This window comes from Astatotilapia calliptera, chromosome 1 (assembly GCF_900246225.1).
Source record: "Astatotilapia calliptera chromosome 1, fAstCal1.2, whole genome shotgun sequence".
Taxonomy (NCBI): domain Eukaryota; kingdom Metazoa; phylum Chordata; class Actinopteri; order Cichliformes; family Cichlidae; genus Astatotilapia; species Astatotilapia calliptera.
The window spans coordinates 37,385,905-37,408,718 of NC_039302.1; the positions used below are offsets into that span (position 1 = coordinate 37,385,905).

General features: G+C 49.0%; 1 protein-coding gene across 4 annotated transcripts in view; it reads right to left on the reverse strand.

Moving 5' to 3' along the window:
* Positions 1–323: 323 nt before the first annotated feature.
* adamtsl3 (ADAMTS-like 3) overlaps positions 324–22,814 on the reverse strand; it is a 180,624-nt gene continuing 158,133 nt past the window's right edge. For 3 of the 4 annotated variants that reach the window (XM_026176931.1, XM_026176936.1, XM_026176942.1), the window contains 12 exons: positions 20,479–21,216; positions 19,755–19,995; positions 15,035–15,159; positions 13,649–13,786; positions 10,708–10,890; positions 10,511–10,630; positions 9,747–10,001; positions 7,379–7,562; positions 4,912–5,116; positions 4,726–4,829; positions 3,457–3,671; positions 324–2,616 (listed from right to left, as the gene is read on the reverse strand). In XM_026176931.1, the coding sequence (XP_026032716.1) occupies positions 2,498–2,616; positions 3,457–3,671; positions 4,726–4,829; positions 4,912–5,116; positions 7,379–7,562; positions 9,747–10,001; positions 10,511–10,630; positions 10,708–10,890; positions 13,649–13,786; positions 15,035–15,159; positions 19,755–19,995; positions 20,479–21,216 (2,627 nt within the window). In that variant the 3' untranslated portion in view covers positions 324–2,497. Of the gene's footprint in view, positions 2,617–3,456; positions 3,672–4,725; positions 4,830–4,911; positions 5,117–7,378; positions 7,563–9,746; positions 10,002–10,510; positions 10,631–10,707; positions 10,891–13,648; positions 13,787–15,034; positions 15,160–19,754; positions 19,996–20,478; positions 21,217–22,814 lie in introns of those variants that run through there. The other variant, XM_026176949.1, reaches the window with a different exon arrangement.

Here is a 22,814-nt window from a genome sequence, read left to right on the forward strand (position 1 = left end):
CTTTTACTCCCAAAACATGATCAGGAATTAGAAGTTTCTATCTCACACACAGAGGGTTGTGAGCCTCTGACACCATGTGTACACCTGTTGATGATGCCTCAAATTGTGCCCCCCCCCTTTATGTTCCTTTCCCAGTGAAATGTGTAAGTTTCCTTTAAAGCCCCCTTTTCCATAACACACCAGCAAAGATGGTGTGGGCCACTCGCCCTGAAACACCTGAATATCACTTGATGTGGACCCGTGTCTGAGTCAGTGACAAACTCTCATCGCTCTCTGGGAACATTTTTATTTTCAAATGCAAACAAAAAGCAGCTCAGCAGTCATGAAGTGATCAAACCGTCTTTATTCCTTTGCACTGTCACCTGAAGCATATTTATGATTTGTCGCACGTTCTTTCAGCCAAGCTGGAAGTCCGCAAGCAGCGCAATGCCGTCACATCCGATTGGCCGTACCGTGCAGTCATCAGCAGCCAGAGAGAAACACTGAACACGTTAATGAGTGGTCTGTCACAACGGAGCAAGAAAACATCACATGCAAATCAAACTAGGCGAGGGGCAGCGAACGCACCACCTGATCAACGTACACAATACGAGTGCTTTATATCCTAAACAGGAGTTAAAAATACAACAGGAAGTAAGAAAATAAAGGCCTCGCACAGTCTACACTCAGAGTACGATATTGCACTTAGAACACAGTATATACAGGACACTGTACAATGCAGCACGTCGGTATGATGACCTGTACAAAGGTAACATGAGCAGACCCCGTCGGTGGAAATCAGTGTGGCGCTGGTGTCTTAGTGTGAGCTGAAATTATTCTACAAAGCTTTGTCACGGCTGAGGATCAGAGGCGGGTTAGAACATCCGTGCTTAGGCAAACTGAAGCTCCACCAGCAGCAGAAACGTGGTATCACCAAAAAACTGCTCATACTGTGTGGCTCTGAGGTTCAGGAAGCATCCCTGTTTACCGATTTAGAAGAACAGCTGTGGTGGGTTATCACAGCTGTGCCCACACAGAAGCTGTACATGAAAGATGGAACGAGCTTCTCCGTCTTAAAACTGCGTTGTTTGTGTTGGCCAGCAGGGGGCGAATCTTCTGGTTGTAAAGTAAATCTGGGTGGAAATGAGCCCACAGTCCACTGATGAGTCCGTGGCCTCGTCACTACTTTGATCTTTCATACTTATTTATTGTATTGATACTTTATAACTGAGGAGCCAGAACCTCACGTCACTACATGTCACGTTAACGAGTCAGTGGGCGGTGTCACGGTGGTGACGTCCATCTTTTGTATACAGTCTGTGTTGTGAAGAGGTTGGGTCGGACGCTCTTCACCTTCAGACTGCTGTGATTTGGGTCCATAAAAAGAAATAAAACTGAATTAAAAATCTGTTTACTTTCTGTAGTCTGGATTTCATGTCGTGTTTTATTTGTGCTGAAGTGAATATTTATTCTATTTCAAGCAGCTTTTTTCATTACTTTTTAATTTTGTTACAGTATTTTACTGGTAAATTATAAAGACGATACTTTCAGTAAGGCTTCATATAAATTCTGTCTTATTTAACTTTATTTTCCTACATCTCGGCTCACTTATGGAGACATTTCTGCTGGACTGAATCGACTTGTTTAAAAAAAAATGTTGTAATAAGTAAAGACTGAACCACGGCTTAGATCAGTAAAGAAATCAAACAAGCACCGAACACTGAAGCTCATCCCAGAAACAAGTGCAGGATTTTAAAGGCAATGCTTTAAAATGATTTCATGTTCAAAGAAAACAAGAATTCAGTGTCAGTCGAAGTCATCAGGATGGAAAAGCTGGGAAACTTGGACTCTGGTGAAGGAATGAGCAGCTGAGGCACGGCGACACCGATGTAACGGCAGGGCCCGATTAAAGGACCGCTCCAGTTTCTTAGCAGCCGAGTCAGTTTTGACCCTCGCGTCTCGCTCGGACACCGTCCGTGTCACTCGTCCGGCTTCATTAACGTTCACAGAAACGACGCCGGGAGCAGAAACGACCCGAGCTGTAACAAACTGGAACTTCCTTTTTTCTGTTTTTAACTGTGTCGTTTTATAAAAATATTTTTGAAGAATTGCACAAATAAATAAAGAGATCAGAGACAGAAAAGCGCGACGCTGCAGAGGCGTCACGTGCTGCTGGCAGACCGACCGTCTCGTTGACAAGAAAACACGCTTCTTTAAATCTCACGGGAAACTAGCTGTCTGTGTAGGAAAATCACAAACTTTATTTGATCCACATAGTGAACACTTGTCTTCATGTTACAGTTTAGTCCAGATCAGAAAGTCAAGCCCGCTCGTCCTGTCGTCAGATTTCCTTTCAGTTTGTGAAAGATTCACGCTGAAGCTCGTTGGGGTCGGCGTGCACTCACGGGCTGTCCGTCTTAGTCTTTGCTCAGGCTCCCGCCTCCTGTAGACCCATCTGTGCGTGTGTGTGTGTGTGTGTGCGCGTGTGTGTGCGTGCGGTTAAAACCTTCCACCGCCACTAGGTGGAGTCAACGCCACGCAGGCATGAGCTGCAGCATCTCTGTTTGTACGTGTCCACATGGCACAGCCTCAGCCTCCTCACCACACTGCAGTACTGGGTGGTGTCCTCGCATTCACCTGCAGGAAGAAGCACGATGAACACCTCATCTCACATTTAGCACCGTGAAAAACATTACAGGTGTGTTTCTGGAGGTTTTAGGTTTTCGATGGTGCAGATTTCACGGTTCTCCAAACGACAGGGAGGCCGTGCGCGCCCACAGACTCCTCCTTATCTTGTTTTGCTATAAGTTGTGACCACCGTGCCTCACAACACTCTGAACAGAAGTTTGGATCCTTCTCACGTTAAACACGGTGCGTCTTTTTAAGGACACAAACTCCAACACCTGACTCGCTCTAAGTCACACTGAATAAAACATTAAGCCCATCCACCCATTTTCTTCTGACGGGCCGACGGGGCTGACGCAGTCTGCACCCAACCTAACGCCACCACCTGCATGAGGCGATCGATACGTGTCGATATCGAGCGAAGCTCAAAAACAGGAAGGTTTTTCATTTTTCTGAACGTTAGCGGGTGAAAATGACGAGCTGAGGGCAGCTGTGAGTTTTCTGACACTGACATCACCTCGTGAGCTGCTGACAGCGCGGCCCGCGTCCAGGATGTCGTGACGTACGAGGAGCGCCGCCGCCGGTGATTAAAATGAAGCATTTAACATTTACTGATTGTCATTCAGAGCTGCTGGTTTGCTCCAATCAGCCTGACTGTGCAGCGCCCGAAGCCCACAAAGGTGAAATTCATCTGCATAAACTTTTACATGAAACTTTAAGAAACCTTCAGGGTTTTTTAGCGGTTTGAATAAAACAAGTCCAACGTGGCCGATCGCACACGCCACAGGTCAGCTGTAGGTTTACGTATTTAACGGCTTCACCTAAAGAGCGCAGGACGCGGCGCAGACTTACTCCCACAGGTGGCGGTGTTGCAGTGCTGCCAGGTGGAGGGTCGCTGGAGCCAGGCGCAGTGCTGGTCGGCCAGAGTCCGGCCGGTCTTGCTGTGAACGCAGTCCACCCTGCGGGACTGGAAGCCACTCCCACAGACCACGGTGCACGCTCGCCACGCACCGGGACGCCACTGAACATCGCACAGGTCAGAGGAACAGTTGCGCACGGACACCGGTCTGAAAGAGAGACTGGGAGTTATTGATGGGATTGGTGATGAATTCTGATGGTGTCAGTTCTGCTCCGCCTCGGTCGGCGCTACTGGCTTAGAGATGTGAGCACAATGCCATCCAGCTCTACCTGTGAGGTTTTAATAAATATTTATTCAGTTAGTGGTTGCCATGGGAGCCAAATTAAGCATCCTGCAGGTTAAAGAGAGGTCGCCGTGCTCTGCTGGCCATTTTACAAAGAACGACTCCATCGCTGTACGCAGGAAGTTCTCAGCCTGGAAGCAGAAAGAACACTGGATGTGGTGCAGCTGTTCTCGTGGCCGTAGATGGGCAAACTCCACCTGCTGATCTGCCCGACGCTCGGCAGGAAGAAGAAGAAAACAGGAAGGTAGCAACGGTTCGATCCAGCAGCCGCTTGCCAGCGTGCCCGAGCACATCGTGAGCCAAACTAACGGCAGCGTGTTTAGCTTTACGGGTTTGAGGTCTCTGTAGAAGAGGAGCAGCTCTGATCACATGGTAGGTACTCAGTTTACTTGTTCCTGGTGGCTGATGGACTCCATCATGGCTGCTCTTTGTCAGTGATTCAGCTGGTGGGTGGAGGATTCTGCGGTCTCAGGTTTCGGAGCTCCGCCTCACACTGGGATTGCCCCGAGCGGTCGAGTTCAGGCATCTGACACCGAGGGGATCAGCAGACGGACGGACGATCTGTTGCAGCAAAGAAGCTGACTGTGAGCAAATCTGTCACATCGCCGGCTGATCCGTGTTCCCGCCCTCATATGGCGGCGAGATGTGAGCAGCGACCGAGAGAACGAGGCTGTGGTTGGTCAGAGTCGCTGCTCCTCCACCTGACTGGGGTGGCGAACAGACCCAGGACACATAATAAGAAGAATACGACGTTCAATAAAAATGCAGTGCTGGTAGATAATAGCGCTCAGTGTATATACTATAACAACACACACCTGCAGACCGACACAGGTAGAAGCCAGAGTGACGCACAGATCGAACAGTTTGGGAACATTTCAGTTGTATGAAAGAGTCATTTGGTGTCTGAGCGCGTGCGTACCTGCTCCGGAGGTCACAGTCTGTGTAGGAGGAGCCGTTGGCGTGCTGGCAGACGACCGATCTCTTCTGCAGGGTGGTGGTGGGGCCCAAACACCTCCCCGAGCACTAAGATTCAAACAGTCACAGCTGAAGGCGACTTGCCTACACCGTGTCACGTGCACATGTCTGATTAAACGTCTGACTGTACCTTCCCCCACGGACTGGTCACCCAGACGGGGCAGTTATTGGCGGAGCACGGCTCCGTGTCCGCCGGCCGACTCGTCCCCTCGCAGGCGGCCGCCGGCAGCGTTCTCGCCGCACCTCCGGCGTCGAGCTGCTGACACGTGACCCGCCGCTGCTTCTGGCCGGCGCCGCATGAGGCCGAGCACTTTGACCACTCCGACACCGACCATCTGACACGAAGACAGCGACACACGAAGCACACAAACGCAATAAAAAGCTTCAAATGAAACTCCGTCCAAACATTTCGTCTCTTCCTGGAAAGAAGAATCTGTCAAAGCTGCGCTCGTCTCGTTTTAACTCCTCTCAGGCTCCTCCCGAGGAAACCAGGGGTGACAAACTACAGGAAAAGGCGGAACGATGGGAATCCTGAGGCTGTTATGCTGCCATCTTTGCTGGCACAGTCCAGGTCCTCTTAAGAGGAAATGTCACTGAAGAAATGTATTCATAGATAAAAATAGATAAAAATCACAAAGTGCTTCACAATAAAACCAGAAATCTGAATAAAACAATGAAAATTTATTAAAAGCTCGTTTGTATAGAAATGTCTTCAGCAGAGTCTGCACAGCGTGGAGACGACCGAGGACAAGTCCACAGCCTCAGTGCCTGAAAAGGTTTGACCAACAGTGACCTCTGACCTGAAGACCTGACCCTGCTGGGGAAGAAGCAGGTCAGAGATTCACTGGGGAGCTTCACCATGTAGAGCTCGAAAAGCTCAAACTAAGATGTTAAAGTGAAACCTAAAATGTAGAAGCCTAAACTTCCTGTTAGTGGCGTCCCATAGAGCAGGTTTGTTGTAAAAAGAGCCTTACAGCCACCTCAGGTCTGCCTTTGACACCTGCAGTCTGAGCAAAGTTTGTTTCTTAGACGATAAAAACATGGAGTGATTCTCAACCGACGCTGAGCGTCAAATATGGCGCCCAAATTTCTGAGACTCGATTGAACAGAAGAGCCTGAAAAACCGACACGCTGCTTAATTTCTGAAATTGCGTAAACGGGAACAAGCTGTCGTGTCCTGATGGCAGCGATGCTCCACGATTAACTGTGTAACTGAGTAACTGTGGGAAGAGCACTCGGCTCCTCCATCAGACCAAACGAGGAGTATTTTTATTTTATTCTTTTGGAAGAATGATTTCCATCCAACCCGTGACCACAGACTTGCCAAAGAGCACTAAAGCTTGAGGTGAGATGAATTACAATGCCCCCCCCCGGACTGAAATCTCCACCCATGCTTGTAGCTGTAAACACAGAGCTCCGTCAGCCTGCAGCACTACAGTTGCATCCCGAGCCGAGCTAACAGCGGGTCATTTGTGTTGCATTAGCGAGTGAAGCTGACTCAGTGTGTGGCAGCAGAGCCGGAGGGGGGGCTGACTGATGGGCTGTAAAGGCAGGTAAAGGCAGGCTGGCAGGGCTGGCAGCAGCGGGGGGGACTCGGGGTGAGCAGATTCTGCTGAGAGTTACACTTCTGCTGCTCTCGGTGATTCATTAGCAGCCGACCCTCTGCTCATCAAAGTCGGCGTGCGAAGGAGCTGACGCACCGCGGGCACGAAACTCAGAGCGGGAAAGGAAAAATGTCAGTCAGTCGGCAGCTTTATGCTATAATCTGTCAATATCGCGGCGGCGCTCACAGGAAGCGCTGCTCTCGCTTGTTTTTGAAGAAGTTCCTTTAATAAAACACGTCGGCAGGTGACAGGAGAGGCTACGGCTCGAATGTGATTAAAGATGTTTGAACATCGTCTGCTTACAAAACAGCTAACACCTCGGACACCTGCCCACATTAGTGCCCTGCTCCCCAGCACTGGACGCTTGATGGGCGGAGCCACTAGACAGGTACCCTCCCTCTCTGACAAACGCTGAGCTGCACCCGACCGACCGAGAGAACGCCGCACGCGGGCGGTTCTCCTGGATTTGCCAGAACAGCGAACCGTCTTCTTTTCAGATCAACGATCGTGGCTCAAGAGTTGGGAGTTCGCCTTGTAATCAGAAGGTTGCCGGTTCGAGCCCCGGCTTGGACAGTCTCGGTCGTTGGGTCCTTGGGCAAGACACTTCACCCGTTGCCTACTGGTGGTGGTCAGAGGGCCCGGTGGCGCCAGTGTCCGGCAGCCTCGCCTCTGTCAGTGCGACAGGGTGGCTGTGGCTACAATGTAGCTGCCATCACCAGTGTGTGAATGTGTGTGTGACTGGATATGTAAAGCGCTTTGGGGTCCTTAGGGACTAGTAAAGCGCTATATAAATACAGGCCATTACCATTTACCATTTTCAGAAGTTTTGGGAGGAGCTGCCTTGTGCTGGACACGCCCCCAAAAAGAGAAACGAAGCTTAGACAGTAACTTCCATCATTCCTTGAAATGCAGCTCGACGCCAGCAGGACGGACTGCACAGCTGGTTAACGCGCTCGGCGTCCACGCTCAGGTGAACATGGCGATCGAGCGTACCTGGGGGGGCAGGCCTGTCTGTTGCAGGGGACCGGGGACGTGGCGGGTTTCGGTACGCGCTGACACATGTCGGGGTGAACGTCCTTTCCGTCCAGAGAGACGCATCGGATCCGCCGCAGCCACGTCCCTCTGCTCCCGCAGGAAGTGCTGCAAGTGGTCCAGCCCCCGAATCTCCAGCCAAACTCTGCAGAACGAAAGAGGAAACATGGAGATGCATGAGATCCACAATCGAACGAGTATTCTGTAAATCAGCAGAAGCTTCTGGGCTCTCAGTGACGGTCAGTCGGTTTGTATGAGGAGAGATGTGGCCGCCATGATGTCACCATTGGTCACTTCCTGTTAGCCCCCGTGTACAGCAGGGGGCAGCAGTCCAATAAAACCAGAGCTCAACACATTTTACTTTAGTTGTTATCCAACATGGATAACGTGTCACAGCTGAAATAAACTGACTTTAGTGAATGAAGCTGCTTTTGACTCAGCAACACCAGCGTCCTGCTAACTGCGTGCTGATTGGTCGGTTAGGGCTTTAGGACAGGATGTTCTCTGCTTCCAAAGATAACTCCAGCAAACAGCAGCGTCGCTAAAGCGCCTCATGGTGCTGTGACGTAAACTAGAATCTAGAACTCCAGCTACCTTTGAACCCTCTTATCACAAAATCCCCAGAAGAAAGATTTTTACTCCAAATTGAGATTTTAGCTCTACAGCGCCAAACCTGTAGCCCCACCCACAGTTATCCCTCTTTAATCGGCCTTTCTGACTCCAACAGACTGCAGACCAACGACTGAGACCAGAAACTCATCAGCAAAGATCAAATCAAAGCTCAGCAGAGCAGCCTCCGACCTGCTTCTTTGCCCCCTGCTGGACGGTAGAAGGAATGCAGCTTTAAGCCACTTTGCACCGTCTGTGCGTCTCAGACACAAACGCTAAATCTATTCAAACTCATCCACCGGTTCCCATCAGACTGACATCAGACGCTCCACAGAATACGTGACAGCTCTAAGGTCGGTGAAATCGACTTCTGATCTATACATTTATTGATTTATAGACTCTGTGCTGGACTGCATCATCTGCATGCAGAGGCGATCTCTTCGCTGACAGCTGTTCCAAATGGCAGAGCCGTGCCTCGTTATCCACACGGCCGCAGTTTGAAGGGAAGACTGTAGAAGCTACAGGCCAAACCGGGACGGGGCTCGGAGGAATGCCACAGCATCCCGTCACAGTAAGATTTGGCAGCGGTGACAGAGGATGCAAAGCCTGAGCGGCGGCGTCAAACACCACCCTGAGACGTTAACGTGTCGCGCACGCGCCTGCACAGATTCTCAATGTTTAATTTCAGATGCTGAAACGGCCACAGTGGAGGCAGGGAGACGTCCGAGGCAGAGGAAGGGACGGTGTCACAGAGACAAAGAAGCGGCGTGCAGATGGAGCCGCTTCATTCCTGCAGAGCTGGGCTGGACTTGAATAATCGTGTGGGTCATTCATCGTTTCTTTGATAGAAATGATGCTCAGTTTGTTCCCACATGAGATTTTTCCACTCTGGAGAGCCAAATAAAGTCAGGCCGTGTGACGCCAGCTCGGCGCTGACACCGGCAGCTTCCAGAGATGAAACACCTCATCCACCCGGGACGTTCCCTCCCCTCAGCGTTCCCCGGATGCTCCACTTGTCTCGAGGAGACGTTTCCACAAACCGCTTTTTGTTTTTAATGTATTTACTTTAACTAAGCTTCACACTTTAAGCAGCTTTTGGATTCTCGTCCTCTCAGACGCATTAAGCACTCCTCGCCACCCACGCACGAATTAGGAGACGCGCTTCCTGCCATTTATCGCTCACTCGGTCCAATTATCATTCGTCTCATGACTTCCAGCTCGCTCTGTTTGCCTGTGTTTACCTTCCTCTCCAGAACTACTGACATCATTTGCTGAGTTTATTCATGCAGATGCAGCTTCAGCATCAGCGAGAGCGTAAAAATGTTTTCAAGCACATAATAAAAATTCAGTTAGATCATAATCTGAGAAGAGTCGTGGAAACACTCAGGAAAGGAGCTTCGGTGCTTCCTTTACCGCCTGCTTTAACGGTGGAGAGGTTTTCCAGCTTCAGGAACCACGTCACCGTCGTCCACGCTCACATTATGAACACGCCCTCTCGTTTCAGCTCCTGACTTTATGACATTTTCCATGGAGCTTAAGCTGCAGCCCTGTTGCTTCCAGACCAACCTGATCACTGCATATCATGATATTCATGTACATTAGATAGCCGCTGATATGAGACATGCACAGTATAGTAACCCTGCATTTTGAAAACTTCCCGTCCTGGGAAAGCGTCCCTGTCCACTGTCTGTGTCCACAGGCAGGCGGCGTAAACACTCACCTTCGCTGTGAACATATATCCAGGCTGACAGGATTTGCCTGGTGCTGTTGATGAAGGTCTGGCATCTGTAGCGGCCTGCGAACTTCCCCTGGAGCGTGCTGACTTCCAGCACACGACCCCCCACCAGCATCCTGTGCTGCAGACCCTGATCCGGACCGGGATCTGGGGAGTGAGCCGGAGCCGAAACCTCCTTCAGGGTCCGGTTGTTGTACTCCCAGCGCACAGGCGGTTTGTGGTCGGAAACCACCGGACAGCCTGCGACAGGCAGGAGCAGAAAGAATATATGTCTTTAAAACTATAACGCTGAAAATGCTAAACAGGAACTCCATCAAGTTCAGACACTAATGCAGCGCTAATGGATGAAAGAAATCCATCTGAGGGGAGCGCGCTGCTTAATGTGAGAGCAGCTCAGCGATGGGAGGCGGCTCGACCTTGTTATTCAGCAGACTCAGACCGGAGCTGTGACTGAGATCTTCTCCTTAACTTTAAATCCGATAAAATCTAAAGTCAAAGACGATTTTATTCTGACACTGAACCAGTTTTCAGTTCTTTTAATAAAAGCCTGTGAAGCCACCTTTCCAAACCCTTTATATTAACAAACAGCAAATCCAATCCGTCTGAGGATGTCGTGGTTTTGTCTGCTATATTTATCTGGTCATCACATTAAAGGTCAGTCTGCGGCTCCGGGCACAGGATGTTGTCTTCGTTGGTTATCATGTGAGAAACCGGCCGTGACTGTGACAGCAGAGGTGAGTAAAGCGTACCTATGCGCAGGACGTCTCCAGGTTTGATGAAGACGCTCGTGCCGCGCCGTGACGCCATGAGGACTCTCCTCCTGCTCAGCTCCTGAGACGCTGGAAGCACCCGGCTCCCTCCGGCTGGATCTGCACACACAAACGTTACTCCACGTGACCCAACGCGAGCGATTATGGCGAGAGGTCGGCTTTATGTGTGAACCCACCGTGGACCTTCAGGACTGTGGAGGCGGTCGACTTTCCTATGGCGTTGGTGGCGGCGCAGGAGTAGGTGCCCTGGTTGTGCACGGAAACGTTTCGGATCCACAGCGAGCCAGACGGCAGGGAGACGGCGCCGGCGTCCAACAGCCCGTCCTTCCTGTGCCACAGCACCGTGGGGCGAGGAACACCTGACAGACGGAGAAAGGAGCGTTAAAAATGTAACAACAACAGAACAGGTCAAACATGGTGAGATGAATCCTGACGCTGCAGGGAATTTGGAGGAAGAAGAACGTGTTGCTTCCTGTTTAAAGGGAGTTTTTCTTTCCCGCTGCTGCCAAAGCTCCTCTGATTGCTGTATTACATGGTCTTCCTCTGAATTTTATTACAAATGCCATTCAATCAAACTATTTGGACGGCGTTTGACTGATGCAGTATTTGTCATGACGAGGACGAGCTGGCAACACAGTTATGGAGTCAGGATGTAGAGAAACACTGTTGCTCTGTCAGAGGAGGAGCAGAGTCCGGCCTGAAGCTGAGCGCGAGCTCTGACGTGAATCTGAAATCAAACTCTGGCTGAACTTCACATGGCTTCACTTCCTGCGTCTGATGTGAAGCGAGGATCAGCGTGAGAGTCTGCAGAGCCCACAGGCTCTCTGTGCTCCTCGGTGTGTCGGGGTCAGACCCCACGCTGCTCCCGCCGTGGATTCCTGCGAATCGACTTCCACAAGCGTTCCCTGTTTAGCAGCACAGCTCTGCAGGAGAAGCGCTTCTTTTCCTTTTTTGACACAGAGATATCACGACGTGTTTTCCCAATCTCTGTGATGCTTACACCCCAACACACCACCAACACTCCACTTGGACTCGCCGCCTTTTCAAACACCCCCAAATAAATGTAGGCAGAAATAATTAGCATGCAGTAATTAAAGCAGTACTTCTGTTTACTTGTGAAAATTAGAAGCATAAACGAGTCATGAAATGTTAATTTTATGCACAGAACATATATACGGCATATTAAGGTGACATACTTAAAGGGTCTGGAGTCCCAGCTGAGACGAGCAGAGACAGATAATTGTTGTTCCTGTGCATGAACGGAGACGGGGAAGGAAAAATGTTGATTTAGCCTGAAACACGTGTGTCACGTGCAGAGATACACAGCTCCTGCAGAGCTGCAGCTCAGCAAGAGCAGGTTGTCCCACACTTTGAGCCGCATGTACAGGAAGTCTCTGAGAACTCTGTGACCACACCCACCTTTGAGTGGCACGCCGACCTGCAGCTCACACTGAGGCTGAGCCGGAATTAACTGACGATGATGATGATGATGAATCTCAGCTGCAGGTTGGACTGTTCAGGTCCAGTTGGAGAAATTTTCTGGAAGGAGTCGAGCGGGAGATTGATGGACAGATCGATGCGGCGTCTGCTGTCACGTTGCTGATTTGTTTTCCTGAGTCTGACGGTGAAGCTGTCGACTGATTGGTCAGCTTACGCTCCCACTCGCACCTTAAATGATCTGACACTCTGGGTGGAAACTGACAGAAAAAAGCTCGAGGACAGAAGCGGCAGAGACCAACTTCCTGTGACGAGCGCCTGGCCGAGGAGCTGCTGCGCCTCCAAAAGGAGCCAGCTGAGGCGGTTCAGCCATCTGACAAGGATACCTCCTGGAGGTGAGACACTCATGTCTCCCAGCTGGCTTGGGAACATTGGGAACATTGGGAACATTGGGAAATGTCCCACTGGAGGAGGTGGCTGGGTATCTCTGCTTACACTGCCGCCCTGCCACCCAGGTGGTTGGGAGAAGATGAGTGAACACTGCTTGTTGCAGAATCAGGATCATGAAAATAAGAGTGTTTGTCTGGGAATCTTCCAGCTACAAGCTAAAGGAGCAAACCTCTGATGGAACGAAGGAACTGCAGCTTGGCTCACAGCTCTTTAACTCTCGTGTGTCTTCATTAGAGTCAGTGTGGACAAAGGCAGGAGGCAGCTCAGACCGTGTGCACCGGATAACTGGTCGAACAGGATTTCAGCTTCCAGCTGTCTTTCTGCAGCAGCAGCGTACGAGCTGATCAGGACTTGGACACAGCTCAGAGTTTAGTCTCTCAGCACTTCATATATTGAGGTGAGTGAGGTGAACTCCTGAAGTGAGGCGTCCAAACGTGACTCTCACTCTTAGATCAGACAGCTATGAACACCCAGCTGCCAACAGGAGAATGCTCTGATTTTCCAAGATGTCACTTTCCATTACAGACTTCACTTCACCCAATCAGATGAAAAATTACTTTCAATCTGGTTTATCTCACCGCTTCAGCCTGCTGACACACACACACACACACACACACACACACACACACACACACACACACACACACACACACACACACGCGCGCACACACGCGCGCACGCACGCACGCACGCACGCACACACACACACACACACACACACACACACACACACACACACAGCTGATATCATGTCAGCTCTCAGTGCAGTAACCTTTTGTAACCAGCTCCACATAAACTGTTTGATCAGATGTTTTCATCACTCTGTGATTGGATGAGATGAGAGAAGCAGCAGTCAGTGTGTATACATTTAGATGAGTGTGTGTGTGTGTGTGTGTGTGTGTGTGTGTTACTGATGTTGTGGGGACCTAAATCTGTGTCTGCAGGCTTTTATGAGGACGTTTGTTATCTGCACAGGAAGTAAACCTTTGCGTCTTTCTGCTTTGTCTGTGGTGGTGAGACGAGAGGCGGAGCCTGCTGTGCGTTCACGTTTCTGCTTCATGCACAGACTTCACACACAATAACATAACAACATCGTTTTATAGATACAGCAGACCATCTTTTTCATTGAATTATGTGCTGTAGATGCTAAATAAAGGCCAAGAAAACAGGACGCCGGGGTTTTTGAGATTGGATATGCAGACCTTTGATTTGTGTGGTATCGTGACCTACCACTGACGGGACAGTCCACAGTGAGGTTGGCGCCTGGACGAATGCTGATTTGTCCTCCGACAGTGGCTGTCAAGCTGTGGCCCAGCATCCCCCCGTGGTCTGAGACGTTCCTCCAGGACACCGCGATGGCCGGAGGCTCTGAAGATTCACACAAACTGCATCAGCCACTGAGCTCCCATCACATCCTCCCGTACCCTTAATGACAGTATATATCAATAAAGTCGTGATTCGACAACCATTAGAAGAGTCTCCAGGTTTTTCCAAGGATACCTAGATGAGCAGAGACCACGACTAACCTCTGATGTAAAAACATCTATTTTGCCTCAAATATCCCAGAAACTCCTCATTTCTGAAAAGACGTTCATCAGTTACTTCTAGTCGGCTTTCGAGGGTAAAGAGTCCAGATTTGTGATGAATATCAGACAAACTGTGTCCAGCACTGCAGCCCGTCCATGTAAGTGTGAGACAGTGGTGACAAAGTGAAGTTGTGCTGCATTCAAAGTTCATGGTAAATGACACGGAGGCTGGTTAGACACAGGAAATGACATCACTGTGTCATCGGCATAGAAATGACATTTTGCACTTTTGGGTTTAATCACTCACTTTCCTCAGAGAGTAACTGTAACGTCCGCGTGGAAGTTCAGTGAATTCATTATTAGACCCGATCGCCTTGTGTCAAAATGCAAAATAAACTCACCCGCTGTTTAAATTACAACATCGAACACAGAAACTGCACATTCAATATTATTTCCTGTTAACCTTCTGATTGTCTGGACATAAACAGAATAAGAAAATATCAGAAAGTGATTCAACTGTTATTTCTTGTGCCAACAGATCAGCTTCCCGAACTTCAGGCTGATTATTTTGCGATCAGTGCTGCAGCTTTACTGGATACAAACATTCGTGAATGAACATGAATCAATCTGGAAGAATACCCCCCCACCCCCCCACCCAAAAAAGCTAAAAAAATTAGTTTGTGATTCCAGGACTGTATAAATCATTAAACCCCACCACCCGGGTTTGTTTGCAGTCATGGAGCAGGCTGAGACGGAGCCACAGCGTTGTGTTCCTGTAGATCGCAAGTGGAAAATAATCCCTCACACACGACACCAGTGGAAAAGAAGAACTGGGTTCATGTTGTGAACAAACACAGCTGTTCCACACTCTTTTCTGCAGGCTGAGTAAGACGGTGAAATCTGTAAACGTATATATTTATAAATCCATTTATTACCGCGCGCTCACAGACAAAGCAGGCCGGGATTGATATTCATCAACATAGTTAAGAAAAGCCACGAGGGAAATTACAAAACCTCCACTGGAACTGGAGAAGATGTGCATACAAATGCAACCTTACGTGAGACGAGTGAACTGCAACAAAGAGCACACCTGCCAGCAGCAGCTGGGAAGCCTCCGAGTCTGAGCCCAGCGCGTTGGCAGCGGCGCACCTGTACTGGCCTCTGTCAGACGCTCGGAGCTGCAGGATGTGGAGGCCCGCTCGATCCCAGGACACCCTGCGGACACACGAGGAAAACATTTTTACTTTTTACCCAACTCATCCCAACAAGGAGAACACGGCTTCCTCATATTCTAGTACTTCTTTCAAAGTGGGGCAGCTAAAACGGGCGAAGAGTCTCCGCTGAGGGACTGGTGAATAATTTTGGATACAGAGGAACTTTGTTGAGTTGTAGATGAGGAGATCATCACCCAAACACAGAGAAACACAAGGAAGAAACTGCAAGTGCTATTTTATTGTTCACAGAAGAAGCCTGTAGCTCTCTAACATTTTAAACCTGACGTTTTGGTTTTTTTTTGCAAAGCCAGGTGTCGTTATATTAACACAAACGTCGCACCTTTGTTCCCCCTCCTGCCCACAACCTCAGAGTGATGTCACACCTTGAATATGCCATCAGAATATAATCGCTGTCAGAGAATGTAACATTTTAACAAGTGTAAATGTAACAAATGGCTGAGGCGGCGCACACAAACAGACTTCTGTAAGATTTTATTATTTGTAGCAGCAGGTTAAAAAATCTTTGGTAAAGCAAAGTTTTTCAGGTACCAGGTTCATCTTCTCATAACAGAAGCAACTACATACAAGAATCACTGAGAGGAGATTCATTAGAGGCTTCGTTATGCAGTAAGAGTCTGTCAGACAGCTGTCAGCTACAACGTGAGGAGATACGAGTGCGTCGCTACGTACAGGTGGCCTTTAGACTAAAACAACACCCCTCCCCTGTAAGGGGAGCAAACAGCACCGGGCCAAAAGAACCAGAGAGCTGTCCACGTCGCCGGGCTCAGCGACGCCCCGTCTTCCAACTGTAGGCCTGAGGAGTGACACACAACATGCTCACAAAGCTCACACTAAGCTTTGCAGCAGTACAGTTACTAGAGATATTTTAAACCACGGTGCTACAGCGCACACACACTCTGTGCTGCAGCCTTTTAGAACTGCTCTGCAGCTCTGTATTCCAGACAGCAGTGATTTGCATGTAGATCAGGCACTCATAACTGTTCTCCTTCACTGCAATGGAAGAGACGTACTTGTTCTTTGATCTGCGTCTCCGCCGTAATAACACAGACGTGAACTTTTCACTGAGGAGTAAAAGAAATAAATGCTGCAGACCTGCTAAATCTGATAAAAGTCCTTTTTAAAAGGTCAGTCAGCAGCACAGCGTGATGCAGAGCTAACTTCAGCTGTTATCACGCTCAGCTCGCGCCACAGTTTCAGCACTTTGATAAAACTCAGTCAAGAGCGGCTGCAGAACATTGTGTTTTCCTCTGCAGCCCACAGGTCTTGTAAATGTCAATCAAGTGTCCGTCTCACTCGGGCGTTCAGATTCCCGACCGTCCTCAGAGCTTCTTTCTCTCGCGCTCGGATTAAAAGAACCGTCTGACATTTTTGGAAATGTGTTTGTTTACCGGCTTACCCGGCATCAAATCGGAAAATCAATAGCAATTTCATCTCAGCGCATCTTACAGACAAGTTCAGGACGTGATTAAAAGCAGCTGAGCGCCACAGCAGGGAGGCGGAGGCTAGCACCACCTGTCGTGGCTTGTTTCCTCCTTAAATCACTTAAATAAACAGAATGAGGAACACGAGGACTCCTCTCATACTGAAACTAGCAAATATCAAAGCGTTTCTTTTAGATTTGCTCTCAATGTACAGACATGAAACTGATACTGATTTTCTTTATCTGACTCATTGTGCTGAAAATCTCTAAGGAAGAGATGAGCAAGAGGAGAAGAAAATGATGAAGACCTCAGGAGACAGTCAGACCAGTTCAGTGGAAAAGCCTCGGCCATCTCTCCACAGCAGCTCGTTCGTTTTACAAAACTGGGTTTTCAGCTCATCAGGTCACAAAATGATCAGACTGCAGCCACGAAACACAGAACTGTTGCTGAACTATGAAGCCGAAGCTCACAAAACTCCTCTAACGTCCCCCAGACATCAAAGGGTTTGTGCCATTACCATCACTGCCAGATTCCACACTATGGGCTTAATCAATACGATGAGGTTAAATCGTTTGCATATCACAGGAGGAAAAGTTGCTACAGAAACACGGAGAGAAAAAACGATTTAAACATAAGCTTTCGAGCTGTTTGCTGCCACGTTTTCTGGACTTTTATCAGGACATTAATCAATAATCCATCCTGCACACTTTGCAGAACCAATCAGTGGCATGATTTGGACCAGGCCAGTTCAGCGGGTTTAAACCTGACTCATGATGACAGCGGCACAGGGCCGGCGAGCTCGGAGGATGAAGAAGAGGTCGTCTTGTGTAACGCATCGGGGCAGAAACACTCGGTCGTGCTGTGATTGGCAGCTCCTGCTCCCACGCATGGGCTCCGTCGCAGTGAGTCGCAGCTCGCAAACCTCCATCTGCATTTCACAAGTTCCAGTTAAGAAAATCGAATGTGTTTTTGAAAAGGGTGGGCTGACATGGACGAAACTACACGAGTGCAAAATGTGTGGTCATCCTGCTTCATCAATATTCATTGGACCAGAGCCACTCAGTGAGGTTTCACATCCAAACACTGCATCGTAACACGGCCTGTTAAAATGAGCATCACGGCTCAAAGTCAATAAACCCACTGATAAAATGTGCCGGCTCACCTCATGTGCCAAAACTTTCATCTGTGGAGGGACCGACTTTATAAATCAGTGAACAGAATAAATGATTCACAGCATTCTCTCATTTTACTTTCTCAACCCGTGAGGCTGGAAACAGCGGTCAGACTCACACACGGCTCCGACCACCTCAAACTGAACGTCTGACCTAAAGGATCAATGTTTGATATCCATGACTTAAAGGCTACAACTAATTAAAAATAACACAAGGACAGCACAGTGGTACAGTGGTGGCCTCACAACAAGAAGGTCCAGTTCCACCATCAGCCCACATGTGGAGTTTGCGTGGGTCCTCTCCGGTACTCCAGCTTCCTCCCACAGTCCAAAGACATGCAGTTAGTGGAGTTGGGTTAATGGCTCATTCTAAATTGTCCCGGGTGTACCCCGCCCCTCACCCTAAAACAGCTGGATAAATCCAAGAGGATGGATGCATAACAAAAAGACTAAATACCAGCTTCTTGTAACAAATACGTGATCATTTTTACCTAAAAAGTAAAAGTAGTGGAAGACAAATGTTTTGTCTGACAGCTGAGCCTTCGACCACAGATTAGACAGAGTTACAGACACATCAGCAAAAACCTGAACGAGGTTCAAACTCGTTCAATGTTCTGCAGACCTGATAAAGGCGATAGTTGGGTCGGTGATGTGGCGTTTTGCTGAAGCCTCCTTCAGTCATGCTGCTGCAGGCTCAGGCTGCTGGGTCCTCCCACAATGCACCAGCAATTCTCCTCTGTACTGCTTACAAGAGGTATCGTGGTCACGTGCTCAAACCTTTGATCAGAACTGATAAATGACTTCCTGTCAGGCTCAGAGACGGCACTCTTTAAATAAACAAGCAGAACTAATCGGGAAAGCTGTGACTAGCCTGGTGTAGAAGCTCATACCATCGACTGAGGCGGTGTCAGTAGTAATTATGACTGCTAGTTAACACCGACTGATTGTGGAAGTGAAAAACACGCATTCAGCCTCTTTCAAAGACTTCCTGGGGAGTCACTGAGAACCAGGGGCATCAGCAAAGCAGCAAACATGTGGGAAGGCCGGGGAGATCCACCGGTGTAATTAGCTTCCCAATTAATTCACTGTGAATATTTCCAGGCTTCATCTGTTGCAGCTGGAAAAGATCACAAAGAGAAACATGAGCTGTAGCTAATTAACAGAGTGAGGAGGAGGAGAGCAGCTAACACGCTGCAGTTGAAGAAGTGATGAGGGGCAGCGAACGCAAAGATACAGGAGCAGGGCAGGTGAGGGAAGCTGCTTCCTCATCTCTGTTCCTCTCTGCTGTGACTCTGACTGACTGCACGAGCTAAATACACCCAGAACTGGACCCTGGAGGCAGCATCGTGTCAGCAAATCACAGGAAAACTCAACAAGCTCAAAGTGCTGTTTGAAGAAAAAAACCCTGTAACACGTTCTCATGTTGGATGCTTTCAATTCTGAGAAGTGGGAAACACTAGACTTTATTTTGAAAAGCCAGTAAATCTGTACGCTCCTTTTGTCACCTTAAGTCTTTTATTTTGACATTTTAGGAAACTTCAATGTGTCCTTCGACTCTCTGAGGACTTTAATTTTGAAACTCAGACACATCATGAGCCTGTAGCATGTGCTACCTACCGTTTGGGAAATCCTTAAAACTGTCATTAAAATTTGACACACACCTCAAATAGGCTCATTTTACCATGCAGATGCTTTTATTTTTGGATAAAGGTAAACATCAATAGTTCACATTTATTGTCCTGTGGGTTTTATTTTGAAAAGCAAATTCTTACAAACTGGAAAGCATCCTGTTAACTTGCTGTAAATAACTTGGAGCTTATATTTTGAATTTGTGAGCCACTCCGAGCATCTTGTGACTTCCTGAAGCAAACACGAAGCTTCCAGAGTTCACTCAAATTAAAAAATATCACATGATAAATAAATCATGTCAACGATTAGTCAGAATCAGGCTGACTGGCCTGTCAGCTAGCGCAGCTCTGCTACCTGTCAGAGTGCTGCAGCAGAGCTCCATCTTTGCTCCAGCTGATTTTGGGAGGCGGGGATCCCTCCGCAGGGCACCGGATGGTCAGCGACCGTGTGGCGTTGGTGAGGAGCGCGCTGTGTCCGATACTGATGTCGATGTTCTTCTGAAAGGTGGATGGGACGCTCTGCTGCTGTCTGATGATCGCTGGTCTCTTTGCTACCGTCTCCAGTGGAGAGTGCTCGGACCAGTTGGGCAGTCGGTCTGTGGACGGACCAGGAAGCAAAAAGAAAAAAGGTTATCCTGAGAAAGGAGGCCGAGGAAGGTCAGCCGATGACACGGAGAGACACCTGATGGGGTTGCATCAGCAATCACAACAAACACGGAGCACTTTATTAGGAACACCTGTATACCTGCAGTGCAGTTCAATCAGTCATGTAGATAAACGTCAGGAAGTTCACATCAAGCCTCAGAATCACTGAACATGTTTCTGGCAGGATGAGTGTTGGTGCCAGACGAGCTGACCGCAGTCTGGCACTGATGATCTCACCACAGAAACCCACCCACCGACCAACTAACCTCTTTCCTTCTCACCTTCCTTTAGTCCCTTTTCCTTCAATTGTCTTTCCTGCTCCCTTGTTCTTTATTTTTTTCTTTTCTATCGACAAACTTTTTAATGAAAGACATGAAAAAGTGTTGGAAGAAAGACACCGCCTGCACAGTGTGGTCGGCTGGGTCTCTGCTTACCTTTAGCTTGTCCTCCTCTCCTCGTGGTTCTGGTCCAGAGCTGGGCAGGAGACATGTGTGTCAGCAGGGAGGAGATGAGCTCTGAGGCCTGCTCCTGCTGGATCTCTCCTCTATCAGCCTGCAGCGTGACATTGATCAGTCTCTCCTCCACCCGTGGCTGCAGGGAGGCCTCCTGTCCGCCAGCGGGCACCAGAGAAACGCGGGCCCCAGGTCGGATCGTCTTCAGGACTGAGTCGTGGCTGTAGCAGCTGGGCAGCATCTCCTCCCAGTTGGGTCCGGGAGCAGGCGGTCTACCCGCCGAACTGCCGTCACCGCCTATCAGCTGGAGAGTGAAAATGTCTGAGGCGGGTCCTGCCACACATTTGTACACCCCGGTGTCCTCTGGCTCCAGGAACTGGATCTTCAGAGAGCCGGACTTGGTGACGCCCAGGCGCTGGGAGCTGGGTAAGGCGCTGCCATCTTTGAGCCAGCGGATGTAGGCTTTGGGGAACCTTCTGACGGGGCATTTGATGACCACAGAGGTGTTGGGTAAAAGATAGGCGTGGCCACCAACGGTCAGGTGGAGACGCCTCTCTTTACGGGTCTGGATGTAGATGTTGTGCGTGCTAATGAGAGCGGGACACTGTTTGATCCCTTCCTCGTAGCCTCTAGTCTTTGCAGGGCGTCTCACCGGCTGCTTGACCTGGTTCTTCACAGCGGCTTTTCGCGAGTCTTTGGGTCTCATCTGCTTCTTGTGCTCTGTTAGGAATCAAAGAGAGACGACATTTCTTCTCAATATGGTGAATATTTTCAACAAACGCTTAAAGTTTGAGAAACTTCAGAGGAACAATTCATCTGTTTTAGAGGTCACCACAGTGGATCAGCTGCCTCCACCTGCTCCACCCTCCTCTGTCACACCAACCCTCTCCATGTCCTCATTCACTACATCCATGAACCTCCTCCGTGTCTTCCTCTTTTCCTCCACCCTGGCAGCTCCATCTTCTGTCCAACACATCCACCATCCAGGGCAATATTTCCTCTCCCACTAAAAGCTGAAATGCTGCTGTACCTGTTCTGGTTCCAACAAAGTTCATTTGACTTATTGATTTCTAATCTTTCAAGCTAATTATGGACATTTTTTTTCTTCATTTATGTTTCTACTTTGAAATGATGATGAAATGATGTCAGTGCATGAAACAGTCGAACCAGAATAAGGACAGGTGTTTCCTTATAAAAACACTACATTACTCTTACAGGAAGAAGCTCCTCCTTAAAATAAAATAAACCTTCAGTGACGGCTGCTGCAGTATTTTCAGGGCTCCTGGTCTTCCTCAGGTGTCTGAACATCATCTGATTTAAAGAAGTGGTAACAAGGCAACAAGAGTGGGCGACTTATCCAATGAAACCACTGATTGTATATAAAACAGACACAGTGCAGTCAGCCGCTGGTTTTGTGACGCTGTATTTCAGCGGCTGCTGTGTTGTTTGTTTGGAGCCTAACCTGATCGTGTTTGGATGTGGTGGTGGAGTGCTAAGTGAGGCACAGGTGCTGCAAATGAAATGCACTCAATCAGCTGATCATCAACGGTGCGAGTGTCTCTGTAAAGAGCAGTTCTGACACTTTGCTGGTCTGCAGGTGTGTTAACACAACGCCAAGGAGCACAGACGCCAGCAGAGTTCTTAGACAATCAAACTTCACAATCACTTTGAGTTTCTATTGAATAAATAATGACATGGCCTGGCTGGGCTCCTTCCGGGGGGTGGGATGCCCTCAGGCCTCTGGGCCTGAAGCTCGGTCCTCTCTGGCACAGCTGGCTGCCAGCAGAGCCCGCGGGCACGCCACTGCAACCCCCTCTGGCCTCTGCTCCGTAGCTGCGGGGTGACCTCTCCTTTGGGGCTCCACTCAGCTCTTCCCAGGAGGGTGGCACGGTTCCCCCCCTTTGGTGGTCCTCCTCGGGTCCTTGTACTCTGGGGCCTCTGGATGTCGGGGGCCTGGATCTCCTCCATACCTGCTTCATACCCTGGAGGACGGGGCTGTGGCCCCCCCACACTCTCTAGCAGATCATTACATGGAGAAACCTTTGGAATACAAGCACGCTGATCCACACAGGTATGCACACAGGTGTACACACAGGTATTCACAGACGCGGACTACAGCTTTCTTGGCTGCTGCCTCAAAGCACATTGTGCGCTGTCGATCTTGCGTGCTGCACAATATCGTTTATTATTTAGTATCTACTGATATCTACTGCTAGCTAGTTTATTGTGATGGTGCTGTTTTTTTTATTATGTTGCTCTTTGTTGTTTGCTTTCTCTTCTGTTTTTTTTCTCCATACAGGTGACCCAGGTGTTTTGTT